Source organism: Varanus komodoensis, unplaced genomic scaffold, assembly GCF_004798865.1.
Source record: "Varanus komodoensis strain SLA01 unplaced genomic scaffold, ASM479886v1 scaffold110, whole genome shotgun sequence".
In the NCBI taxonomy this organism is placed as follows: domain Eukaryota; kingdom Metazoa; phylum Chordata; class Lepidosauria; order Squamata; family Varanidae; genus Varanus; species Varanus komodoensis.
This window is the reverse complement of record NW_025335318.1, coordinates 728,611-755,185: the sequence shown is the minus strand read 5'-3', so window position 1 is coordinate 755,185 and position 26,575 is coordinate 728,611. Positions and strand designations below refer to the sequence as shown.

Here is a 26,575-nt window from a genome sequence, read left to right as displayed (position 1 = left end):
TCTGCAATTTATAGGTAAACTAGATGCATGTTTACTGAAAGCACATATATGTCTGCTTTGGTCCAAACATTTGAAGGTGTTCATATACTTGCTGTGAAGTGAAAGCATCTTCTAATACTCTAAAAGGAATTGGCAAAACTGGAGTAAGTCTTAATCAATAGAATCATGTGTGCCCAGTCCAAGAAATACTATATCAGGAAGAAAAGCTGACAGTATGAGGTATACAAAAACCTAGGATCAAGGACATAGTTAATATGCTGTCCACAAAGAACAGGAAAGGGACACAAAAATCCTTGGCATGATTAGTTGGACAGGGAATTTATTCCCAACCTAGTGGGTAAATATCAGAACTCTGTTGAAAAAAGAGGCTCAGTAGATACAAGGACACAATTTCAGGGTGTAGTACACAATGTTAACTAAAACTGGGTAGCAAATGTAAACAGAACAGGAAGTGCATGTGAGGGGAGGGGAGAAAAGTCATGACTTCATTTATCGGTGGCAAGAAATGGATTCCAAGGCATTGATTTCCATTGCAGTGAAGCGACTCCTTCATGCAACTGAGAAGGAGGGAAAGGTCTGGGGAAGAACATAAGAAGAGCTGTGCTGGATTCAACCAAAACCCTATTTAGTACAGCATTCTGTTCCTGCGGGAATGAACACAACACCTATCAGAAGTTCAGCCCACAAGTGCAATAGCGTTTCACTCAGGTTACCAGCAATGCTATCAGGAGGCCTACTGGAGGGAATGGAGAACCACTGATCGCTCTCTCCACCATTTATTTGTCTGGCCTTCAAATAGCACTACACCTGGTGGTAGCAGCTCCTCTAGCTGAACTATGTGCTGCGTGGAGACACATTTTCTTTTATTTGGTTTGAATCTCCCACAGATTGGCCTCATGGGGTGACCCCAGGTTCTAATACATACTCCTTCCAGTGCCAGGTAAAGACCTTTTTATTTAACCATCATTTTAATAATCAAGGGTTTTAGATGTTTTAAGTTTTTTTTTATCCACTGTTCTTAGTTGCATTTTCTATTTTCTATTTTTCTTCCTTTTCCTTTTAGTTGATAATGCTCAGTTTATATGCTTTTAATAATCATGGTTTAATTATTGTAGTATTTTAATTTTATACTGTGTAAGCTGTCCTGAGCACTTATGCACAAGGATGGGACACAAATGTTTGTAATAAATAAATAAATATTAAGGGAGTAAGAGGAAAAAAATCTCCCTATCCATTTTCTTCACACCATGCATGATTCTATACACCATTATCATATTATACATCCTCGCCTTTCTTCTGAACTAAAAAGCCCCAAATGTTGCGACCTTGATAGTTTTGGTGGGCCAGGTTTTTGCAGCTTTTATGTCTCTGCAATGTTCTTTTGGAAGTGCACTGACCAGAGCTGTACACAGTACTGCAACTGTGATTGCACCCTGGATTTGTATAAAGACATTCTGTTCCTGACAGTTTTATTTTTCATTCCTTTCCTAATGATGCCCTGTTTGGAATTTGCTTTTGCACAGCAGCCGCACACAGAGTTGACATTTCCATCATGCTGTACACCAGCTCCAAGACTCCTTTCCTGATTAGTCACCACTAGTGCAGATTCCCCTTAGACTATTTTGCCTCTTCATGCACCACATGCCGTACTTGCTCATTTATTTTATTTATTATTTATTAAAACGTTTTTATTCTGCCCCATTCGCCGAAGCCTCGGGGCGGCTCACAACATATCCCAAAGTGCATGTGGCATTAATGCTCCTTCCCCCACTCTGGGATGATCCTTTTGGAACTAACGCTCCCCTTTCCCTCGATCACTCCCCCAGCACTGTCAGGACTTACTTCCAGAGAAGTAATGGGACCACGCTGTATATGAAGTAAAAGGGGAAGATGCGGTATTGAGGGGAAATAAATACAGTTCAGAAAATAAACTATGAAATGAGTCACAAAAGATGAAATCAAGTGGGAAGTAAGGAATAAAGGGGAAAGGGAAACTGTAGGGTTGTTGTTGCTCTTAGAATTTGCTTCGGTCCGCCCCTTTTGCTTTGGCTCCACCCATTCTGGCCCGGCCCCGGCCCCGGCCCCGGCCCCCACCTCCGGACATGCCAGCCTGGAAAGTAGCCCTTGCCCTGCGGGAAGTTGCCAGCTCTGGATTTAATACGTGGATAAGTTCAGAAAGCCTTCAGTGCCTGTTAATCGTGATTGCATTTTCCCATACGTACCCGGACGGGAAGACACGATAGGCTGCAGCTGCTAAGCAGATGCAAACTGGATGGAGGCACCTCGAAATTTACCCTTCTGCTCAGTTATGCTGGCTGGGAATCTGTGCATGGCTCCTCTCTGCCTTTTCCTATGCATTTAAAGAGGTGACGCGGCTCAGTTAGAAAGCTTGCTGTCAGAAAGTACCCCTTAAAGGCTTTCTTTACCAGTGCTACCCCTCTTACCAGTTCGATTGGTGTATTTCCCAGAACTGGCCTATGACCATTTGTCCTGTGCCATGATTTACGGGAACTTGCATCTCTCAGGGAATCAATCGTGCTTAATGTTTAACGGGCCGCTGCCTGCAGCCAACCAATGGGATGGAGAGCCCCTGCTCTTCTCATCCCCCCATTTCCCTCTGAGAAGGCAGCTTTAGATAAGGTATGTCACAACAGTTGGAAGAACTTCGTGCAGAAACGGTAATTTCTTGACTCCTTATTTCCTCTGCTCTTTAGAAATGTCTTACCCTCCCCACCCATCCCCTCTGGATTATTTTCTTATTTCATCACTCCTTCCGATTGCTTCTGCCCAGCAAGAGTTGCTGGAAAATGGAATTCCCCGCAGGAGAGCGAAACTAAAGTTTTCTTCAGGCACGTGATCAGAGATTGCGAAAAGTGGGAGAGAAGCGCCTGCGAGCGCGGGAGGGGTCGAGGCAGGGAGAAAACAACGGGCCTGGGGGGGCGATTCGTCAGATGCCTCTCGTGAGGAACCGCTCAGTGTCGTGCAGGGTGGAGCCAGGGGCATCTTCTGCTGGGAGTAAACACGCGTGTCTTCCGCAGGACCTCTGCAACCATGAAAATCTGGCTGATCCTGCTCTACCTGGTCACCACGGTGATAGCGGATCTCTCGCAGGTGAGTAGCAGCGGTTTGCACCTACTGCCTCCTGGCCTTGCCCTGCTCCGCCCCAATGCCCTTATTAAGAAGCAACAGGCAGGATCTCCCCCTCCATGGTATTGGTATGTATGGTGATCTCCTAATTCTTCAGGGGGCGTGATACCGGTTCTGGAGCTTATAGAACACCTGGACACACTGCAGCTCACAGGACAGGTGAACATATCTGCAGGTAGTGCTGCAAGGAGACAGACCTGCTCTGAAGGCTAGGCAGGGGCAAGGAGTTAAACCATGGCGTTTGCTGCCACGGTGATGCACATCAACATGAGTGGCTTTTCAAAAGGATTAGAAAAATCATGGTGGAAAAAGCTGCTGTTATTATTTATTCATTTCATTTCTACACTGCCCCATAGCTGAAGTTCTGGGAGTGGTTTAGTACAGTGCATAAAATGAAATAATACAATGCAGTGCAAAATAATATTAAAATCTAATACAGTAAAGAAAAAAGACTCTGCAAAGGAAAACAATCACCAGGATAATCCTTACAGGCCCCAGGTAACAAACTGGCAAGTTTGGCGCTAGATGGGGGCCACCTCAGAGAAAGCCCTCCCCCCTGCTGTCACTCTCCAAGCCTCCCTTAGGGCTAGCACAGAGGAAGGCCCCAGAGGCTGAGTGTGGTGGCTGAGTAGGTCACTCTACTCAGAGAAAAGCTATCTGTGCTTATTACCTCCAGCATCAGAGGCAGCAAGGATGCCAGGCTCCTAGAACTCCTATCATGCACAACCATGTCAGGGTCCTCATAATGAGGTGGTGCTGGAAGTCTGTCCCCATTTACACAATTGAAGGATAGGTCGTTCCAGAGTGAAAAAGCGAGGAGAGCAAGCACCTCACTCCAACAAGCAGCATGCCTGCTCTCACCCACTGCTAGGGCACAGTGGTTCACTGACAGGAAGGCCCCTTCTGGCATACTCAGAGTGCTGTCTTTATCTTGTCGAAGGTAGGCTAAGCCTGCTTGTTAGAAAGTTTACTCCAGCAGAATCCGTAGATCTTAAAATGCAGAAAATATGTTTAGGAAGGAAACACTGTTGTAAATCTTCTGTCCCTTCTGCCCCCATGTTGGTTGGCTGGCTGAATGCCCACCCTGGCACCCAAGAATATGGCAAGCCCAGTTAGTTCACAGGGTAAGCGCTGAACCGCAGATGCAGCCATCTCCAGGGTGGGCCATGTTTGCGATGTTTTCCTGGACAAGACTGAGCCCCAGGCTTGCCCAATATTTACCAGCCAGCCTGTCAACAGTATTGCTGCTTGATGATTTTAGACCCTGGACATAACAGTCTTATCTGGAGTAGGAAGGTTCTAGACAACCCTGTGTCGTACTTTCAGTGCTTCGGGTTTTCAGGAAGACTTTTTAGTTTGCACTAGAAAAATGCAGGTGCCCTAGAAAATGGTATTACCTAGCATAGTTATTTTACTTAGAGCTGGTAAAGAACAAAATATCAAATGTTTATTTTTTTGTTCTAATATAACCCAATTATTTGACAAGAAAAACATTATGGAAAAAACATTAAAGCATACAATATGATTTCAGTGTTCTATTATGTAGATATTTCCATTAGAATACTTATAAATATTTAAAGACATCCGCACTTACTTTCCTTAAATGGCGTAAATCTAAGAGCAGAAGAAACCTACTGAAACCTGTTGATATGCTAATTAATTTTGGCAACCCAAAGAATTGTGGGTGCTATGCCGGCATCCACTCTGTTTCAACAGAGTTCAATTCTGAAACTTTAGTTTCAATCTCTACATTTATTAATCCTATTTCACACTTGAGACATCTTTGTATTTCAGTCCTATGCACCTGCTCTTTCACATATTTGCTACTGCTGGCATGTGTTCCCAAAACCTTCTTCCATTTGGAAGTTGCCCCCTGGCCAAAACAATTCTCAACCCCTGCCATAGTGCACAATTTGAACACTGCATCTCTTTTGTAACAAGGTGAAAGAGGGAAGAGGGAAGAAAATCTCCTTGGTGCCCATTTTGTAAAGTTTGGGGCAGGGTTGAATGCACTACATTGGTTGAGTTGGCTAATAATCTGAATGCTATTTCCTTCTTTTGGAACTTGGGCAGCAAAGAGAAATAAATTGATTTAAGGAGAATTTATCTGAGGCAAAACTGGTTTGAAGACAATTTGAATAGGATGTAAATTTTGGGTGGACTTGGTTTAAACCTACATCTGGGTGGGAAATTAATCAAGGACTGAACATTCATTTGGGATAAGGTGCAAATTACTTGAATTTATTTGGGGTTATCTGAGTAGATAACTAATGTGAAGTAAACTAAGTGAATGGGGATGATTTTGAATGGGCAATTAATTGTCTTACTTTATCTGGTTCAGCACTGTTCACACCCGGAGGGGAGGGGGGGTCGCTTTGGTTTACCGAGCCTCCATCTCTCTCACGGGACTTCCTTCCCTTTGAGACCAGGGCTGGAGTGCCTCTACTTGGTGTTGGGCGACTGAGACAGATTGGGGATTCTGTTGGTGTACCATGCACGCTTCTGCCCAACAGTCTCCCTGCCTGAGCTGATGGAGACCGTCTCGGACCTGGTGTTGAGGACCCCCAGGATGGTGGTGCTGGGGGACTTCAGTCTCCATGCCGAGACTGGTCTGACCAGGGCGGCTCAGGACTTCATGGCCTCCATGACGGCCATGGGGCTGTCTCAACATGTCACCGGCCCGACCCATGACATGGACACACTTTGGACCTGGTTTTCCCGACGGGGCAGGAAGAGGGGGATCTGAGGGTGAGGAATTTACGTTTGACTCCCCTGTCATGGTCAGATCACTTCCTGGTGAGGTTTGTGCTTGAGAGCGACCTCTCCCTCTGCAAGGGTGCTGACCTGATTGTGTGGGTCTGCCCCCGGAGCCGGATGGATCCGGATGGATTCCTGAAGGCCCTGGGGGAGTTTCCGGCTGACAAGACGGGTGCTCCTGTCGAGGCTTTGGTCAAACTGTAGAACGGGGAGATGACCAGGGCTGTGGACTCGATCACTCCTAAGCGTCCTCTCCCACCGGGCAGAGCCCGCTCTTCCCCTTGGTATACACCTGAATTGCAGGTGATGAAGCAGGTTGGGAGACGGCTAGAGCATAGGTGGAGGAGATCACGGGATGAATCTGACCGAACACACTTGAGAGCCCACTGTCGGGCCTATGCTGTGGCGGTGAGGGTGGCGAAAAAGAGGTTTTTTTCCGCTTCCATTGCCTCCTCACAATGCTGTCTGGCAGAGCTTTTTCGAGTGGTGCAAGGCCTGGTTCGTCCAGGTCCTAAGGAAGACCTGGTTCCACCCTCAAAGCCCTGCTGTGACGACTTTGCCAGGCATTTCAGGGAGAAAATCGCTCAGATTCGTCACGAGCTGGACACCACTAGTGAATCAGAGGTTTCTGGGGAGACACCAATGCTGCCGTCTGGTCCAGAATTATTGGATGAATTTCAGTTATTGCGGCCCGATGATGTGGACAAGGTGCTTGGACGAGTACGTCCCACCACTTGCCTATTGGACCCTTGCCCGTCTTGGTTAATAAATAATTCCAAGCACGGGATTGGGATCTGGATCTTGGAAGTGGTTAACGCTTCTCTAAGGGAGGGTCAGGTGCCTGCACCTTTAAAGGACAGTACGGTACTGAATCTGCCTTGGTCGCCCTGTACAATGACCTGTGCATGGAGAAGGACAGGGGGAGTGCATCCCTGTTGGTTCTCCTGGACCTCTCAGCGGCTTTCGATACCATCGACCATGGTATCCTTCTGGATAGGCTAGCGGGATTGGGAGCTGGGGGCACTGCTTTGCAGTGGTTCCGCTCCTATCTCAATGGCTGGTTCCAGAAGGTGGTGCTGGGGAACTATGGCTCTGTACCATGGCAGCTATGCCATGGAGTACCGCAGGGGTCCATTTTGTCCCCTTTGCTGTTCAACATCTACATGAAACCGCTGGGAGAGGTCATCAGGAGGTGTGGGCTGCGGAATCATCAGTACACTGATGATACCCAGCTCTACCTCTCTTTCTCAACCAATCCAGGTGAGGCAGTGGCTGTACTGAACCGGTGCCTAGCCGAGGTAATGGGCTGGATGAGGGCCAATAAACTGAAGCTCAATCCAGACAAGACGGAGGTCCTGTTGGTTGGCGGATTGGGCTTCAGAGAGGGTGAATTGAACCTAGTCCTAAATGGGGTTGCACTCCCTCTTAGGGACAAGGTCTGCAGCCTGGGAGTGCTCCTTGACCCGGAGCTTTCACTGAAAGCTCAGGTGACAGCACTGGCGAGGAGCGCTTTCCTTCAGCTTCGGCTGATTCATCAGTTGCACCCCTACCTGGAGTACGACTGCCTGGCGACAGTGACACACACGCTGGTGACTTCCCGCCTTGACTTCTGTAACACGCTCTACGTGGGGCTACCCTTGAAGACGGTCCGGATACTTCAATTGGTTCAAAATAGAGCTGCCAGGCTGCTGACGGGGACTGGGCGTTATGTTCACATGACTCCAGTTCTCCGTCAGCTTCACTGGCTTCCCATTGAAGTCCGGGCCCAATTCAAGGTGTTGGTGATGACCTATAAAGCCCTAAATGGCTTGGGTCCTGGTTTCCTGAAGGAGCGCTTACATCCATATATGCCTGCCTGCCCCTTGAGATCTGCGGGAGAGGCCCTTCTCCGGGAACCCTCCGTGAAAGAAATTAGGAGGGTGGGTACTCGGAGGAGGGCTTTCTCTGCAGTGGCGCCTAATCTATGGAATGTGCTCCCCAGAGAGGTCCATCTGGTGCCGTCGTTATTTGTTTTTCGGCGCCAGGCGAAGACCTTTTTATTTAAGTGTCATTTTAATTGTTAATATTATTTGATTTTATCTGGCCAGGGCGACTTATTTTATATTGTTATTTTTTGTATTTTAACTTAATTTTTGTATTTTACAAAGATTTTAACTTAATGTTATGTTAAGTTAATGTTTTAACTTAATGTTTGTATTTTAACTTAATGTTGTGAGCCACCCCAAGGCTTCGGTGAATGGGGTGGCATAGAAATGTTTTAATAAATAAATAAATATGAAATAGATGCTCTGTTGCAGCAAAAGGATGTGGGATCAAAAATAATGTTTTGGTGCTCAGGTCCCACACCTGCTTTTAAATCTAATTTCTTGGGCAAATTGTTTGTCTCTCAGCCTCACCAATTTGCTTTCTATAAAATGAACATTTTATTGCAGTAGAAAATGGCAGAATCACAGAACAGAGTTGGAAGGGGCCCAGAAAACCCTCAGGTCAACCCCCTACTAGTGCAGCACGATCTCTCTCCCTGATGGCTGTCCAGTTGCACCCTGAATGCCTTTAGTGCGGGAGAGCCCAGCACCTCCCTGGGTAATTGGTTCCATTGTTGTTCTGCTCTAAAAGTGAAGAAGTTTTTCCTAGTAACTAGTCTGAATCTGGTTTCTTGCAGCTAAAGGCCATTATTCCACGCCCTGCACTCTGGGATGATCGAGAAGAGATCATGTCCTTCTATGTGGCAGCCTTTCGAGTACTTGAAAAGTGCTACCCTATCTCCCCTCAGTCTTCTGGAAACTAAACATGCCCAGTTTTTTCTATCTTTCCTCATAGGGCTTTGTTTCTAGTTCCCGGATCATCCTTGTTGCCTTCCTCTGAACCCTTTCCAGCTTTCTGCATCTTTTTAAAGCTGTGGGGCCCAGAACGGGACACAGTCCTCCAGGTGAGGTCTGACTAGCACCAAGTATAGGGGAATTAGTACTTCATGTGATTTGGAAGTGATACTTCCATTAATGCAGCCTAAAATAGCATTTGCCCTTTTTGCAGCTACTACATCACATTGTTGCCTCATGTTTAGCTTGTGATCTACAACAATGCCAAGGTCCTTCTTGTCACATGTAGTTTGATGTTTGGGGCACAGACCTGGCCTCTGCTTTGTAAGTACTTGGTTTGTGGCCTTGGGCAACTTGCTTGTCTCCCTGTAGTCCAGCAGTCTGTAGCAATGGGTGGCCAAGCACTTTTAGGAAGCCTAAAAGAGCATGGACAAAGAGCACAGCCTTTCCCCTGTCATTCGCCTGCAGTATTTTTGTATTCCAAGAAAGAAAATTTATTGTGTATTTTATTCAATGTTGTGAGCCGCCCCGAGGCTTTGGCAAGGGGCGGCATAGAAATGTTTTAATAAATAAAATAAATAAATAAAACTTGATATATTATGTGACCTCTGTCTGTACACAGGAAAAGATAGAATGGCCAGATGTTTGGCTGTGTTTTGGACTTTGGTAATACCTTTCTCTAAATAGTTATATGTTTCCCAGATCTTCTACGCACATGCGTAATCCCTTGATCATATAAAGGATATAATGTAATCAGTCTATAATGTAATTTTTCTTTTGGCTCACCTTTATGAAGTTTTTCTTCTTATTTGTATCTTTCTGTTTGGAGTACCTCTATAGTTGATCTTGCATGGAACTGTGGGGCCAGATAGCTGGTATAGATTACATTGTTTAGCATGCCAGAGAATTTATAAGCACATGCAATAGCCCTGCATGCAGATGAAGAGAATGCTTTCTATGAACTCTGTCCCCTGACCTATCTGCTCCAGGAGCTGACCCTTGGCCAGCCAGGTTCCTACTCCTGGCCAGCCTGCCAGGCACTGCCTCACCCCCCACCGGGCTCTAGTACAGAGATCCTCAAGCTCTTTCAACAGGGGGCCAGTCGACAGGTGCCAGCAGTAGGCACAGGCCGCCAAGGCGGTGCCGGCGGGGGGTGGGGGCGCAGGTCGGTGAGGGGGCAAGGCAGGGGCAGGGGAGGACACGCACGGCGAAGCACCGGCTTGCTCACAAGGAGATCCTTTTCTCCGAGCGAATCCAAAACGACTTCCTCACGAGCAAGCTGCCCGCCCACACACAGTGAGTGCAAAACCTCTGGAGCAGGCCAGTTAAATGGGCATGGCGGGCCGAATCCTGCCCGCGGGCCTTAGTTTGAGGACCCATGCTCTAGTAGGACTGGCTTGGCAAAGTAGGTGGACCTGGTAGCACTCCAACTTTTCAAGGTACCAGCTGCCAACAGTGAGAAGAGCTTTCCCAAGAGCATAGTGGTAAAGCATGGTGTGAACATAACACGCCATGGAAATCCATCTTTTGCATGGGAATCTATCTCCCCTTGAATACGTCTTCTAACAATATTATTTGCTTAAAAGATTGACCTTCTTTCCTCCATGTTCCTTCCCTTATCTCCATGTTAGAGATAAAAGAATGAATGAGCTTCTTTAACAGGTTGTGATGGAATAGCTGGATTAGAACAGAAATGAACTACCTCATTTTATGACTGGTTCTGTTTCAAAACACATTGCAAAATTTTAGCTGCCAGTGCTGCTTGTTACTTCTAGAGTTAGAACATAACTCACACACAGTTTTTGTTTAAATAGGAAACATATTCATTGATTCCAGTAGAAGGAAATCAGGAATGGGTAACTTGTAGTTCTTCAAGTATCTTGGGCTGCAACTTCCATCAGCCAGTGGTGAGGGGTGAGGGATGATGGGAGTTGTAGGACAAAACATCTAGAAGACCATAACTTGCCCATCCCTGCAGATAGAATAGATTTATCTCAGCATTTTGGTGTCTTTCACCAAGGGGTTTCCAAATGTTTTGGGTTATAGCTCCCCAACATCCAAGCTATCTGAGGCTGATGGGAATTGAAGTCCAACAAGAGCTGGAGCATACTAGGTTGGAGAAAGTTGATTTATTTAGTGGAGTTTTTCCCCCCTTCTATACTTCATACATCCGATTGCAGACTATAGACCAGAAGAAGCTTAGATCCCTTTTCCTCCCTTTCATGAAGTAACTCCAAGGACTCACAAATCTCTGTGCACCTGTGACTGTCCTGCCCTAGAAGTGTGATCCAGTAAAACAACTTATGAAGACCAGATAAGGGAATGGCATCAATTTGGAGGCTAGAACCCACACAGCTGAGGACATCGTTTCTGTCTCAGTGAGGAACTTCCATCCATCTGTTGGTAGATTTGTTTCCCTGGGATATCTTGCATAAAGAAGGTGATAGGTGGTCAATAAAAGGAAGCTGTGACCCTTCTTGCCTTTCAGGATGATGGAAATAAAGAATCTGAGCAACAAGGAGCCATTACTAGTTAAGTACACATCTCTGAATCTAACTGCAACCATCACTTGGACTCTCTATTCATATTAGAGCAAGAACCTTTCCCAATCATAGCACCATTTCCAGAAGTATGTATTAGATCTGATAAACAAGAGTACATGTACTGATTTAATGGGGATTTCTTTCTCCACAATATTTTTTTATCAAGGAGGTGGAAGATGGCAGAATAACAGATGCAGTTACTACTCCTCTCCCTCAAGATGTTGTGGGGACAGATGAGCCTAAGAAGGGAAATGGCTTGTTCTGGAATGTCATACAGACAGTCAAACACCTCTTCATAAAGGTGAGATTGTTACTTATTGATCAGGTTGTGAAGGTGTGACTGAGTCCAACCAATTATTTCCCTGGCTTACAGAATTATGCCAGGCAGAGCAATCCTGTGGCCCATAGACAGCATCTAAGAGGGCCAAATGAGTTTTTGGAGTCCCATCTCCAACATCAAAGTTGGGACTCTGCAGTCAGAAACAACTGCACTGGCTCCTTTACTGAGGTCACTGAGGTTTATTTTATTTTATTTATTATTTTATTTTATATTTATTTAAAGCATTTCTGTGCCACTCAATTAGCATAATACTGTCAGAATGTAATTAAAATATACCAAATACAAAGTTAAACAGTTTTTAAAAGAGGTTTAGAGGGCACAGATGAAATTAGTGCTGCCAAGTTATGATACACCCTAGCTATACCTCCACCTCCTTTTCTCCTCCTCCAAAGCAGCACAAGCAGATAACCACGTAACTGCATTACAGGATGGGAGTAAGACAGAGGTGACCTTTGCCCCTTGTACTCACTAACCCCCTGCCCATAATCCTCTGAAGGTTACAGATATCTTCATGTACTTGTGCCCCAAGTTAGTGAGCTCCAAGGATCAAACTGAAGGACACCGTGACCACCGTTCTTCACATACCTGCTTCGTTCAGGTCTAACACCGTGTATTGTGGTGGTCTGGCATCCAAAGGTATTTATTGCTGAAAAGAAGAAACTGTATCACGTAAAAAGGGCAAAAGAAGACACTGATTTGTATATGTTAATTTGTGGATAGATGGATATGACATAGATGCAGATTTAGAAATAATTACTATAATTTAAATCAAAATGGTGGGAAGGACTATGATGGCTTTTCAATAGGTTAACTAAAGTATAGACCCATAGTTTAAAGTGTGTGCCTGGAAATCAGTCTTCTACACATACTTTATATTTGAGATTGATTTCCTACCCCATCATTCCAACACAGTATAATGCACACAAGTGTACCTCAAGTTTCAGTAAGAGATACTGTGAAGGGAAGGTTTTTCATACTCTATATGCCACTATCATATTAGTCTGATAACCCTCTCAGAAAAAAAAAAACACACGTTAAAATTTTGGGAAAAGGTGGACATTTGTGAGAAACTTGTAAGAGTCAGCTCGAACCCCCACCCCCAAATCCCAAACAAGCAAACAAACCCACAACACTCCACCCCCTTCATGGTGAAGGAGGTGATCTACTAGCCTCTTGTGACTCTGTCTAAAGAAAGTGAAGGGAAAAGAAAATGCTAGAGGGCTCTTTAAGTCGATGCCCATGATAGAGGCAGCAGCTCTACTTGGACAGCAGATTAGCTCCAGGACATTGCCTAGGCAAGTTTGCCCTTTTTGGACCCATGCAAGTGCACATTGTATGAGCAACTCTAAAAATTAATTTCAAAATGTTTGAGACATTTGTGTAAATTTCTTGCACTAAAAAGGGAGCAAACTGGACGCAGTCCCTCCTGCTCAGCTACTTTGAAGGGGCTGTCACTAACTGGCAGATCAGAGATCCTGAAGAGAGGGGGAGAGCCGCAGTCAGTGCAGAAGAGCCAATGATCCAGGAAAGAGAGCACCAAGCCACTGATGGCCACGCCGCCACGCCACGTGAGCATCAGTGGGGCAGTTGGCCCTTGCTGTGGCCCAAGCTAGTGTAGCAGGAGTGGCAAAAGGGGCTTGCTGCTTCTGCCAAGTAGCCTGCAAGCTGCTTCCCACAAGCCACAAAGGGGTCGGTTGCCTGGGTTTAGACAATATGACAAGCCGTTGTAGGTTGAACAACTCCAAGAATGATCTATGGGTGGTCAGAGTGACTTGTTGCCCATGAACAAGGCTTCCCGAAACAATTGGTTCAGGTTCTTATGACAACCCATGATGGCTTGTCACCCACAGTGGGATTATCATGTTGTGCAGACCACATTATTGAGAGAAACTGGAACTCCTTCTTTCTCAGGCTGCTGGGAATTCTGAAGGACCTGAGGGTACTGAGAGAAATGGATTCACCTTCAAGATTCTTCCAAAGAAGCTGATTTTTCGAATTATGGTATGAACCATAATCCAGCATAGAAGGAGAATTAATTATGGTTCACCTCTGGTTTTGGACCAACAATCATATTTAATGTATCATGCTTAAAACTGAATTGCTTCCTCATCCTGAATGAGGCATTTGTTGTGTGTTCCGGATGCCAACCGGGAACAACCTTGTGCCCTCCAGATATTTTTGACCTTAAGATTTGAATTTTGTTTCTTAAGGCTAATGGGTGGGAGCAGGGTGAATCAGGGAGGCTGGCATGGTGCAAACCAAAGGGCTCTCTTTTAGCACAATCTTTATTCAGGTTCAAAGGGGTGAATTTGTGTTTTGGAGCTCAGAACACACCTCTGCCCTGTACTGAATTTCTTAAGCAAATTACTTTCTTTTTTTTTTTAAGTCTCATCAGTTTGCCTTCTGGGAAATGAATATTTTGTGACTGGCCATGCTTACCATGCCAGCCAGTTTATGAATGGGTGAGTCCTCCCGCATGGTTGTCATTTTATGAGAACTTCAAAAAGTTGCTCTCATGAAAAGTCTGGTCTAGAAGCAAGCAATTTGAACAGAAGGAACGCAGATCAATGAAACAGCAGACCTGATCAGGTTCCCCTCTGAAAGCTGCCCCTACAGATTAACATGTCAAGGAAAAAAAAAAAAAACAACCCAGAAAGCAATAGGACTGACTACACCATACATTAAATGTGCTGTTGCCTTCAAAGTGGGTTGGGTTGGGTTGGGTTGATTTAAAAGAAAGGAAAAATAGCTGGCCTGGGAAGCTTTATTTGGATTAAGATCATGTGGAAAACGGAGGAGTTCAAACCTTTCTCCTTCTACCTCAGTCCCAACACAAATCACCCTCCTGAAGTTGCTATTTTCATTGGGGTAAAGGGGAAATCCCCACTGGCACCGATGGGAACTTTCATCCCATGGCAAAGAGAAGCTTCAGGGGAGAGACCAATTTTTTGTGGACTGTAGCAGAGGGGGAGAGAGTGGCTCTAATCCAAGCCTATTGCAGTCTTCCTCAGGAAAACTTGCACCATGCACCTGCTCTTTGTTCCTGGAAAACAATCACGTTGAATACAATGATACGCTTAACATAGCTTGTATGGTGACCCTTAGAGCATCTTTTATGTGAAAGGACAAAATTTTGCCAAAGCCATGAGGTAGGGTTTTGTCAAGGATCGCTGTCACACAGGTGATTTAAATTAAAAGAAACCAAGCAGGTTATTCTCAAAGTTCCATTGTCAAGAAATAGTTGTTAGGAGCCAGAGAGAAGTATATAGTACTCTTCCTGATTAAGAAAAAGACCAGGGGCATTTCCAAATGGAAGGTTTCTTGTGATAATGGGTAGATGGCCTTGTGCAGCCATGCTGTCTCTTCCTCCTTGACAGATTCTCCTCAGTAAAAAAAGACAGAGAGAGAAGTACCTAGAGAAGATGGGAGGGTCACAAGTGGAGGATGGCCTCATCTTGACCCTCTGTCCTTGTTAAATTCTGAGAATGAGGCAGGATGAAAGGTAAAAGCCCAACTGGAGGCACTCCAGATCTCTCACCAGGTGCTTCCAGATGCAGGGCGTGCTTGTTTTCCTGTGCTAACCAAAGAAGGAATTTTTGCAGCTGTTCTGCCTTTTAAATGGTTTTCTTGCAGTAAGAAAACAGAAGAAGCAGGAGGGAAAAAATGGGAAGGTTAGAAGTTGAGGAAGCCAATATTGGAACTTCCTTGCAAAATACTGTGAATCAGGCAGGGTGATGACATGCAAAAGTCTTGTCTGAAAGAACCCCAACTGAATAGTGCTAGAAGCATAATGCACACTAACTACTACAACATACTGCTGTTTTAACTTTATATTTTATTATGACCATATTGTGGGGGGTTTAACTTCCATGAACCATCCAGAGAGCTTTGGCTATTGGATAGGATAGGAATATGGCAAATAGTAAAATGAATACTACTACTTGACAGGAGACTTCAGCTAACAATGATAAAGAGATCTCTGAGAGAATAAAGACTGCGCAGGAAGATGATCAAAGAGAAGAGATCCATGAGGAAGGGGTAGCCACTACTAACTTGAATCGTACATCTTACGGAATAGAAGGCGAAGAAGAGGATGGTGGTACCACCACTGCTTGTAAGCAGACGGATGACTTTGGGGCTCCTGTTCAAGAATGCCAGAATGCCACTGCACTGTCTCCTGTGGCATTAACCACAGCAGAGCCTGCCACAACTCACACAATAGCAGTGACAACTACTGATAGCAATTGCCTGTCGCAAAACTGCCAATCACACAGTAACCTGTGGGCTGCATGTACTGATCCAACTCCAAAGGATGAAGCAGAGTTGTATAACTCTCTAACTGAATTTGCAATAGAGGCCTATAAAACAGCAATTCAGCATGAAAAGAATGACTCTAACTTCATCTTCTCACCCATGAGCATCTCAATCATGCTCTCCAACCTCTTGCTAGGTAAGGCCATGCTGTCAAGTTGGTATCTAATTGCTATAAACTTAGGGTCTCTGCATCTGTTAATATTTTTCTCTGTAGGGATAGGGGCTCTATCATCATGTATGATGTATAGCATGAGTGTTCCTTCTGCTAGAAGGACATGTCACAGTGCTTGTCAGCTGATTGCATAATTTCATAAAATCTCACACTGTATTTTAAATGTTGCTATATACCTATGTTTTGCGATACAAAGATTATCTCCATGTAGGAAAAATGTAAGTTATGGATCATTCCTTTTAGATGTCTTCTTTTATTCAAAGATGATAACCAATATACCCCTTTCAAATCTTTAACCCACAACTGTCGTGCATGCCTGTTGTAGGGAGACTGTGATGCTTTATTAATCTCTCCATACATTTAAGCTTAAGCACCATACTTCACCAACACTGAATAGACTTCCGTGTTTTGCATCAACAGCATAAAGAAAATGCTTGCACTTCTCCTTGGCCTCTCTGGGAGGTGTCTCTATGGTACCTGGAAGCTAAGTGCCTTTGTTTGCACTGGTTGTTCTTGTGAGAATAATGGGAATATCATGGGTTGGAGCTATACTTAAGGCAGGTTAGCATGTCCTGCTAAGCCACACTGCTGAAAGCCACCATGGATTGCTTTTTTGCCATGGTACCTCCAACAGATTATTATGCTTACTGTGGCTTGTTCCACACTCCCCCACCTCATTTCCCTGGGCCCTCTTGCCAGCTCCAGCTCATACCACAGGAACCTTTGTAATGAAACACTTTCTTGCTTCATTCCCTACTTCAGCATCCTTTCTGCAGTTGGTCTGCAGGGGTTGCTGGCTAAGGAGAGAGACTCCCCCCCATAGCAGAATGTCAAAGGGAATTCTTTTTCAAAACTCTTGTGAATCCCAGAATTCATTTGTAGGGATACATACCTCTCCTTTCCATTTCTAGAATTTCTTTGTTGTGAAACAGCACAAAACCCGCCCTCAGATCTTTACCCCATGCTGATATTGCTCCCTTGTCAAAGTCCTAGTCAATTTCATCCTCCATTTTGGGACTTTTGAAAAGCTACTTCACTTTACACAGAAGTAAGGCCATCCACTGCCAAAGCACTTTCCCTCCAGGTGCTTTGGGCCCCCCATTTCCCTTGCTGCTTGTCACCTCCTTTGGCTGCTAGCCGTCACATCTTGATAGTCGTTAGTTTTAGGGGCACAGAGCACTGACGAGGGCTGAGGGAAGATGGCCGCAGCATGAGTGAGATGGCAAGGGTTCATTACTCAACTACGCTGGTCTGCAAGGAGAAAGCCTCGGAAATGAAAGTAGCTAAATTTTACCAGAATTGGGTCACTAATAAAAGGAAATTGAGTCCTGAGTATTAATTGGCTCCAGTGTCCAAGATACAGCTTCAGGTCAAAATTGCATCAAAATAATTCAAAATTACAAGGGGGGATGTGCAATTATACTCCATATCACAACTTTTCTGCAAAATGTGATATAGCAATGAGAATGGTGCCACGATAATCATTATAAATTTATCTTTTATTGATACTAATAATATAACTTTCCATTCATTTATTGGTTTTTAATTGGGGAAACCATGCGAAAATAGCAGTCGTTACTAGGATTGGTGGGTTCCCTCCACACCATTGGGACTGCGAAAGGCATGGACTTCTTCTTCTTGTTTAGCCAATGACACAAACAAGTTGCATGTGTAATGCAACAATAATGAGGTGCCCAATTCTTGTCCCGATCCCCTATTTTGCATCCAAAATATAGGTGGTATGCCTTTTTACCACTGCCGTTATACTGCACTTTTGAGATGTAAATGTAACCTCATCACAAATGTAGTGGAAGTTACCTGCGTTGTTTACACAGTTTTGAGGCATCTTGGCTTCTGAGGGAAAATATCAAGCAACTGTTCCTTGGAAATGTTAGGCAATGACACTTTCACAAGCCACCAGATGTAACTGTATGATGATACAATATAATCAGCAGGATATGGATTCACAGTCATAAGGACAATGTGAGAACTCTTGACTTAAGGAAAGAGGACCTACCCATTTATCCCTTAACACCTTGCTGAAGCAAAGTCCTCTCCTGCATGCTAATAACATGTACCTTCTCCATGCATCCTTGTCTTTGCCATATAGGAGCTTGCGGTGAAACCAAACAGCGTCTTGAGAATCTGCTTTTCTATCCTGAAAATTTTGCTTGTGTTCATAAAGCACTGAAATCTGTTAGCAAATCAGAAACATTGCTCTCAGCCAATGCAATTTTTTACCAACCCGGTGAGTAAAATTGCAGATTCAAGGTGAGTCATTTCAAACTATTTTGGTGACCTAGCTAAGATACAGCTTTGCTTCCCACCACAGTCACATACAACTATTGCTGTTCCTGAATATCGTGAAATAGGTTCACAGGGAAAAAATAGATTTCCTGGGATATTGATATCTTCTATTTTAATTTCTTTCTCTACCATGGTCACATTTATCAGTGTCACTGAACTTTTATGGTGCTTTAAACTATACATGGAGGGTGGATTCACATGTCATGCTAAGCCGCCCTGTGAACATGCTGTGCCAAAACCCCCTTTCAGAGGAACACTGAGTTTTGACAGCTAACTCAAGAAAAAGCAAGGGGGTTCCCTTTTGCACATTCCTGAGCACCTAGAGTCTTAGAGAAAAGTGTAAAATCTAGCAACAGCAACACTTGACAGGCTTGTCAAGAGAAAGCGAAGATACAAGGGATTTTTGTCTATGAAAAGGGATGATGTAATTTATACCCTTTTTGTGGCAAGATTTTTTCCACCCTGTCACACCTCCGATTCCCAAAGTGCAACACTTTCACATTTTTGTTTCTATTAGGGGATGGGGACATGCAAATCTTCTTTGGGCCTACATTCTCCTGCTTCACAAACAGTTCCCATGCATCATGACTTAAAGATCATGAGTGTAAAGCAGTGAGGGAGGGAATTGACAGAGTGAAAAAATAATTATGATAATAGTATCCCAGAAAAAGAAGAGAGAAAAGTCATCTTTTAATCTAGCAGCACTCATGGCAGAAATGAACATTAAAAGATGATGATAATATCCTCTAAGCTCCACAAAAAACATCCGAATGCCTATATTTCACTGAGGATGTTCACAGATGCAACTTTAAATCACAGTATTTTTCTTGCTTTCACAGTAATGGGAGAGTGGCAGCAAGCTGAACCAATCAGACACTGCTTTGGGGACATACAACCAGTTAAGTCCCTTGATAAATTCAAGAGCAGCCCTCTAACTGTTCCAAAGCCCTTATGGGCTATGGATCCCCCAAAGTCATTGGTTTAGCTGACTGCCTCTTGTACTCAGGAAAATACCATTAATTAAACTGACATGCAGTTGAAGCCTGGACTGGCCAGTGCTGTGTTCCAAGCTTTACCTGACCACTGTTGTTGCTGTCTGGAGGGGTCATTTGGATCTAGTTTGCTGCCACTCTGCTTCCCATAATACCCCATCTTAGGCTGCAGTTGACATTTGGTTGACAGTGGTGGATTATACCTGATACATATTCCATCCGTGGATTACAGCTGAATCCAGTATTATGCACTTTCAGTTCATAATACTGGATTCAAGGAAAGTAGGATGAGATGTTCATTCAGATGGTCAGAACTCTATGGTTGCTGCTGGACCAAATGACCTACGGAGATACAGAAAAGCTCCAATCCCATCTGCCCTGAGGAACATCCCAGAACACCAGGATGTGGGCCCAACTTGCTGGCCCTTGTTTAAAATTAGTTAGGCTAGTGAGACCTAAGAACAGGGACTTCTCAGCAGCAGGCCCTGTCTTATGGAGCTCCCTTCCACTATTTTAAAAGGCTTTGAAATCTCACCTGTTTCAAATGTCCTTTACTTAATGTGTTCATGTTGCTGTTTCATTGATATGTTCCCACTGTTTATACTGAATAAATGATCTTTCCATTTGTTCAGGGTGCTTTTTCTATTTTTTAAATTTTAAACTTTTAAAGGCATCTATTCATGCATTTTTATTCTATGTGTGTATTTTGCACAAATGCCTTAAGTTGATTTGATATAGAAAGGCAATGTAGAAATGTCTAAATAAATGCACTTAAATAACTAATTTTTAAAAAGTGAAGGATGTCTATAGGAGGGAGGACCTTCTTAATTTTAAGCACAAGGCTTATCTATTCTTCATGTGATATCTCTGGATTTAAGACTTCTCTATGCAAGGCATTTATTGGGTGAAGACCTCATGTGAATGGCATTCTACTACTCCTACAAGGAAAACATAAAGTGCAGGATTATATGTTAAGAACTCTTTAATCTAGCATTTCTATGTTGACAGGTATGCTGTTTGTGAACACCCATACACACACAGTGCTTTTTTTGTAAGAAAAAAGGTGCCGGAACTCATGAAATTATTTACCTTTCATACGTAGTCAATCACTGTACACACACCCACACACGTCAGTTGTGTAATGAAACATAACGGTTGCCACCTGCAGTAAGCTCAGCGCGCAACCACATGACCAATCCCAAGCCGAGCAGCGCCATCACAACCAGTGTGGACAAAGTACACACGCATCAGATTCGACACACAAGCAGCCTGCATGCACTGTTTTAATGATTTTGCCGCTGACCTGCTACGCTCGACAGGGCGATTCAAATCCATGTGGACCAAACATCAAATTTTCAAAAGTTACTTTTAAAACTTGGAAAATCTGTCGAAAAAAGGTGCCGGAACTCTGTTCCGGTGTGTTCTATGACAAAAAAAGCACTGTATACACACACACACACACACACACACACACACACACACGGATGGAGAGGCTTCGTGAAAAGTAGAAGTTTTCATACTTATATCCTGGTTAGTACCTGTTGCCATTGCCATATTTTGTCCATGAAAGGTTATGTGGTCGACTCATTCCCATGTAACATTTCCATATATAGTTATAGATAATCATGGGATCCTTTGGAAAAGAATGATTCCAAGAGCACCAAACTCCATGTCTGAATTAGCTGTGGCTGCCAACCACAAATTTTTGTCTTTGAAATGAAATGCTGAATTGTAAAATCTAAATAAAACAATCGTGTGCTCCTGAGCAGTGACAGATCCTATTGCAACAGCTGTTTCTTGGGATAGCAGGGCCACCCACCCTGTAGGGGTGGTGTTATTATCTGGACTTTTGGGAGAGTGTTGTGCACTTCCTCATAAATGTTGGCCTTGCGGGGAGCCATCTTCTTGACCATTTATGAAACTGCTGTTATAGTGGACATGGCTAGTCACAAAAGACTCATTTCCCAGAAAGCAAACTGGGGGCAGGGGGTAAAAAGAAAAGCAACTTGCCCAGAAACTCAGTACAAGGCAGAGGTAGGAGCTAAAATGTAAGACCACAGTTGGGAACTCAAATAAAAATGGTGCAGAAGCTTTGCTCTTTTGTTTGTATCTTGTCAGCTTCACACTTTAAAAAAAATCTTAGAATAAAAATCAGGAGGTGCAGGGAGCCTGGCAAGTGCCCAGTGTTGTATCTGCATGCACCACATTGGAGACCAAGGGCTAGAGAGAGCTGTCAGGAAGATCCACGAATACCAGGAACATAACTTTCTGGGGGTAGCAATTTAGCTTTTCCAATCCTTGTTTTTTGTTACACAGAGCTCTCATTGGGCAATGATTTTCTCAACCAGTCGGAGATGTTCTATAAAACCAAAATGTTCCCACTTACAAAAAACAGCCATCAGGATTTGACCGAGATCAATGCATGGGTGAGCAAAAATACTAACCACAAGATCAAGAAGCTCTTGAATGACCTGGATCCAAATGACCAAATGGTGCTGCTCAATGCTGTCTACTTCCGCTGTAAGTAACAAGTTCCTAGGTTCTCCTGTACTCAGCATCTGACCTTGAAGGACTGCTCACCCAGAAAAAATAACTCCAGATATTCGCCCTTAAAACACTTTCCCCAAACAGATCTAATATTCCCCTTTTCCTCACCGTGTCATCTCTCAGGGCTGTGTTACTTTCCTCATACATTTTCTACAATAGAGGTGTACCTTTCAGAACTTGCGGACTTACTGAAATTCTGACCCAGTTCACACAACAACCCACTTGCCATGATGGACTGTTGTGTGAATCCAGACCACTCTATTACAATCAACTTTCTTGAAATCCATGGCTCACATTTGACTGTGCTCAGTTCTCAACTGAATCAAGAACTCAGTCAAGCATTGCGTGGCTGCTTTGCCTCAAAATACCTGCAACTTTCACTTGGACAGCTAACTTGGTAAGAATCACATCAAGGATCCCTGATCCCCTCCCTCCTCCTCCCACTCTGAAAAAGCGCACTGTCAGCAAGGGAAGTCAGGAATGTCCTCAAGATAAACTTTGCCAAGCAAGCTTTGTTCAGCAGATGTAAGCATAATTAAGGCTCCCCATTATTACTACTACCTGTTTCCTTGTAATATCTGCAGTCTGCTGTTCAAAAAGCATCGTGCACATCTTCTTGGTAGAGTGCTCAATAGTAGATTGCCAAAGCAGTATTATTATTTGTTCCTCCATTATAGAGAGACTTTCTGTAGGGCTGCCATTTTCATTCTTTGAATTTCTGTGCAAATACATATATCTAGCCTTTAGTGCAATTCTGTTTCTGTAACTTTTGTTATACCCTTACATTGCTGCATTTCACTCATTAGCATCATCCCACCAAGTATCAGTTCCTGAATCAAGAATTCAAAATTATCCTATTTAATTCCCATATTCTTAGCATTCATATAAAGACACTGAAAACCCTGAATATTATGCTGCAGTGACCTCCCAGGATTGTTATTAAAAGTTTTAACAGCCCCCGCTACAGCTGTTCTCCCATTTCTGCTACAGTGCATGAGCTTATATCTGTAGTCTGAACTCTGGGTTTTCAACTCCATTCCCCCAGGACTGAGCTTAAATCCCTCTTGATCAACCTTCAGTTTAACACATACTTCCCAGTCTCTGTGAGTTACAGTCTGTATTCTGCCAATAGTCCTTCATCCAAAAAGTGTAAACCATGCTGCCAAAAAACAAAGCTCTCCCAGTGACATCACCTTTGTAGCCAGTTATTCACCAGGAGAATTCTTTCTGTTCCTAATGCTCTTCCATGGGCAGGAAGGATGGATGAAAGGACCACTTGAGCCATTTTATTTATTTATTTATTTATTTATTTATTTATTTATTTATTAAAACGTTTTTTATGCCGCCCCATTCGCCGAAGCCTCGGGGCGGCTCACATCATCATGAAGTCCTTTAGTTTCCTTCCTAGAGTTTCATAGTCTGACACAGGAGGCATATCTGTGCTTAGCAGTATTAGTCATAAATCTGTGGATTTAATACATTTTAGAGCTGTTCCATCACATCTCCAATCTGTTCTCCTTGGAGGTGACATACTTCCCAAACTAATGGATCTGGCCAGCACCCATCTTCTTCTATTCCTTGCAGTATAGAATCACTAACCATGACTGCTGTTCTCTTCCTGCTGCAGAGAGTGGTCCTGTTCTGTAAGGTCCCAGCATCTTCCTGTCCTGTGAGATCTGCTGTAGATCTTACCCCAAAGGCTCTGTGCAGGAGCCTCAAAGGGTTTCCTTAGTTCCAGGGTGTGGATGCCTTTTGAATCTCTTCCTTCTGGTTGTCACTGTTGTTCATACATTTTGCTCCTCCTCTCATTAATCCTGCCCCTGTATTGGAGTGGCCCCTTGCACCTGTTCTTCTCATGCCTCCTGTGTTCTGTCCAAGAACACTTCATCCTCTCTTATGCTTTGAAGAGTTGCTGCTTCCTGTTTCAGACCTCTCACATTTTCTGCTAGTAAAGCAACCAGCTCACACTTGCTGCAAATGCATACTGTCATCTTCAGGCACAAAAAAAAAAGTATTGCATATTTTGCCTGGATACCACTGCAGGATCACATCTGTCTGTTATAGCTTCCATGTGGGTCCTCCCTCTTTAGCATGAGTGCAGTGGCTAGTCCTCCTTAACCCCTTATCTGCTTAGTTGTTGGGACCTTTTAAGCACAAGGGATCCAGTTACCTTACAAGAAAATTGTGTTTGGAGCTGAGTCCACTACTGAGATGAGCATCTTCAGCAGGGCTCATCCTAAGTTCGTATATGGCTTGTATATCTACATACAGTAAACACATTCTCTCTGATCTGAGTGCTTCACCTTTCCAGCCAAGTGGAAGACTGTATTTAAAGTGAAAAACACAAAGCCAGAAGAATTCTACCGCCCAGGCTTCCCTCCCATCAAAGTGCCCATGATGACAAGCAAGAAATATCCAGTGGCTTCCTTCTTTGATAACAACTTGCAGGCTAAGGTAATACCCATGAGGTTGGGAGGCCTCTGTTTGCAATCTCTTACAGCTGGCTTGTTTCTAAAATGGATCATATGTGTATTTCTATATATATAGAAAGCAGCACTATCAAGTAAGTAGAGACTGATTGCAACAACAAAGAAAACAAAACATAAAAAGAACAAGAACAAGCTGATGATAATACAGTATTGTCAGCTTGATTTATGCAGTAGAAGAGGTGCAGGTGTGCTCCTGGATTCTAATCCAGAGCAGAGGTGCTTGTGGTCTTCCAGTTGTTGGTGTACTACATCTCTCACCCTCCCTGACCATCAGCTATGCTGCCTGGGGCTGATGGGAGTGTGGGTCCAGCAACACATTGAGGGCCACACGTAGTTCACCTCTGGTTCCTGAAGGTATTCCTGTTTTATAGTCCCAGCTGCCTGAACAAGTTGTGGCAGCCTTGGGTATCTCCTTGCACAGCGCCAGCTCCTGCGAATGAGCTGGGACATGCCTGTAAAGCCTTCCTTACAAAACCCTTCACAGGGAGAGAAAAAAGAGCAAAGAAAGTTGGAGAAGTCTCGGAATGCTGAGCTAGAGGTTTCTGGCCATGCAAAAGGAATGCTCTGTCAGGACAGGAAGCTAATGGCGCCTAAGTTATGGAATGCGCTCCCCAGAGAGGTCCTCCTGGCACCGGCATTATTTATTTTTCGGCGCCAGGCGAAGACCTTTTTATTTAAGCAGCATTTTAAATGTTAATATTATTGAATTTTATCTGGCCAGGGTGGCTTATTTTATATTGTATTTTTTTTCTAATGTATATATTTTAATTTTTATTTATGTGAATCTGATTTATTGTTGTAAGCCGCCCTGAGGCTTCGGCGAATGGGGCGGCATAAAAATGTTTTAATAAAATAAAATAAATAAAAATAAATAATGGGTCTTTTATTTGGCCAGGTTGCCCGGTTCCAACTGCACCGCAACATGAGTCTGGTCATCGTAGTGCCTCGCTCCCTGTCTCAGCATCTCTCTGAGGTGGAGGAACGTCTCAACACAAATGTCATCCAGTCTGTGTTGTCTAAGCTGGAATATGTGCCATTCAAACCAACTATAGTAACTATACCCAAGTTCAAGGTGGAGTCTTCCCAGGACATCACAACACTCGTTCAGGACATGGGTAGGTAAAGTAAGAGGAACAAAACAAGGATGGCAGGGTGGCTACAGGTAAGAAAGTGCTTGCTCATTTTCAGCATAAAGGTCAGGCGAGGTCAGTGAGTGGTAGAAAAGGAGTCAACACACCACCCAGCCTCGTTTGGGTATGCCTAATTCACCACAGTCCAGCTGGATTTTTCTGAGGAAGCTGCAGTCACCCCATTGAGCTTCACAGGGTTGCTTCCATGCCAGCCCTTTTTTCTGGAACTGCCATCCTTTGTGTGCTTGCTTTTTACAAGAAATTCAAATGATGTGGTGGCACTCCAGTGTTCTCTCAGTGGTTCCTTTGGATTTTTCCCCCAGACCTGATTTGCAACCATTTCTTTCTTAGAAATCAGATGAAGTGCCAGTCTGCCTAGTGCCAAAGACAGGCAGTACATTATTGAGGCTGTTGCGGACTCCTGCAGTTGGTAGCAGATTATCATGCCGTGTGATTTTGTATGTGTTTACGAAATAATGTCTTGTCACTATAAAATCAAGAAAAGGGAAGAAACAAGAAGGTGAGAGATGATGAAAGGATACCAGTAAGAGCATACAGAGAGCAGGGAACAGATGAAGGGTTCATCACTAATTCAACAGCTGTTCTAAACAGGAAAAAATACAATGCAAAGAGGAAACTTTTAATTAATATTGCTCAGTCCCATTGCAGAATGCAGCTTACTTGTTAGTCAGGATTATAGCTGGTTAATATAGCACCCTACAAAATGCTTTGTGGAACCTCCACATGAGTTTTATTTTCATCTAATCGGAGCAAAGTCATGCCTCAGCAGCACTACAAGGCTCAAGTGAGGAAGCAACTTTGTCCCAAGTTTTGCAGACCTGTGCCAAGATCTGTTCCAGCATAATTCTGCTTTGCTTTGTTCTGGCTTCTGCTTTGTGAATTTCCCAAAGGCAGAGAGGGAGAGATGGGGGCGGGGGGGGGGGGGGGGGGGGGGGGAGGGAGGGGGGGGGGGAGAGGGGGGGGGGGGGGGGGGGAGGAGGGGGGGAGGAAAGAGGAG

At 44.1% G+C, this 26,575-nt stretch overlaps 1 protein-coding gene across 1 annotated transcript in view; it reads left to right on the top strand.

Moving 5' to 3' along the window:
* The first annotated feature begins 2,625 nt into the window (after window positions 1–2,625).
* SERPING1 (serpin family G member 1) overlaps window positions 2,626–26,575 on the top strand; it is a 24,726-nt gene continuing 776 nt past the window's right edge. The window contains exons 1-9 of the mRNA XM_044420811.1: window positions 2,626–2,678; window positions 3,039–3,111; window positions 11,433–11,567; window positions 13,518–13,607; window positions 15,555–16,056; window positions 18,203–18,340; window positions 21,708–21,911; window positions 24,250–24,392; window positions 25,323–25,542. Coding sequence (XP_044276746.1) covers window positions 3,052–3,111; window positions 11,433–11,567; window positions 13,518–13,607; window positions 15,555–16,056; window positions 18,203–18,340; window positions 21,708–21,911; window positions 24,250–24,392; window positions 25,323–25,542 — 1,492 coding nt within the window. The 5' untranslated portion in view covers window positions 2,626–2,678; window positions 3,039–3,051. The remainder of the gene's footprint in view (window positions 2,679–3,038; window positions 3,112–11,432; window positions 11,568–13,517; window positions 13,608–15,554; window positions 16,057–18,202; window positions 18,341–21,707; window positions 21,912–24,249; window positions 24,393–25,322; window positions 25,543–26,575) is intronic.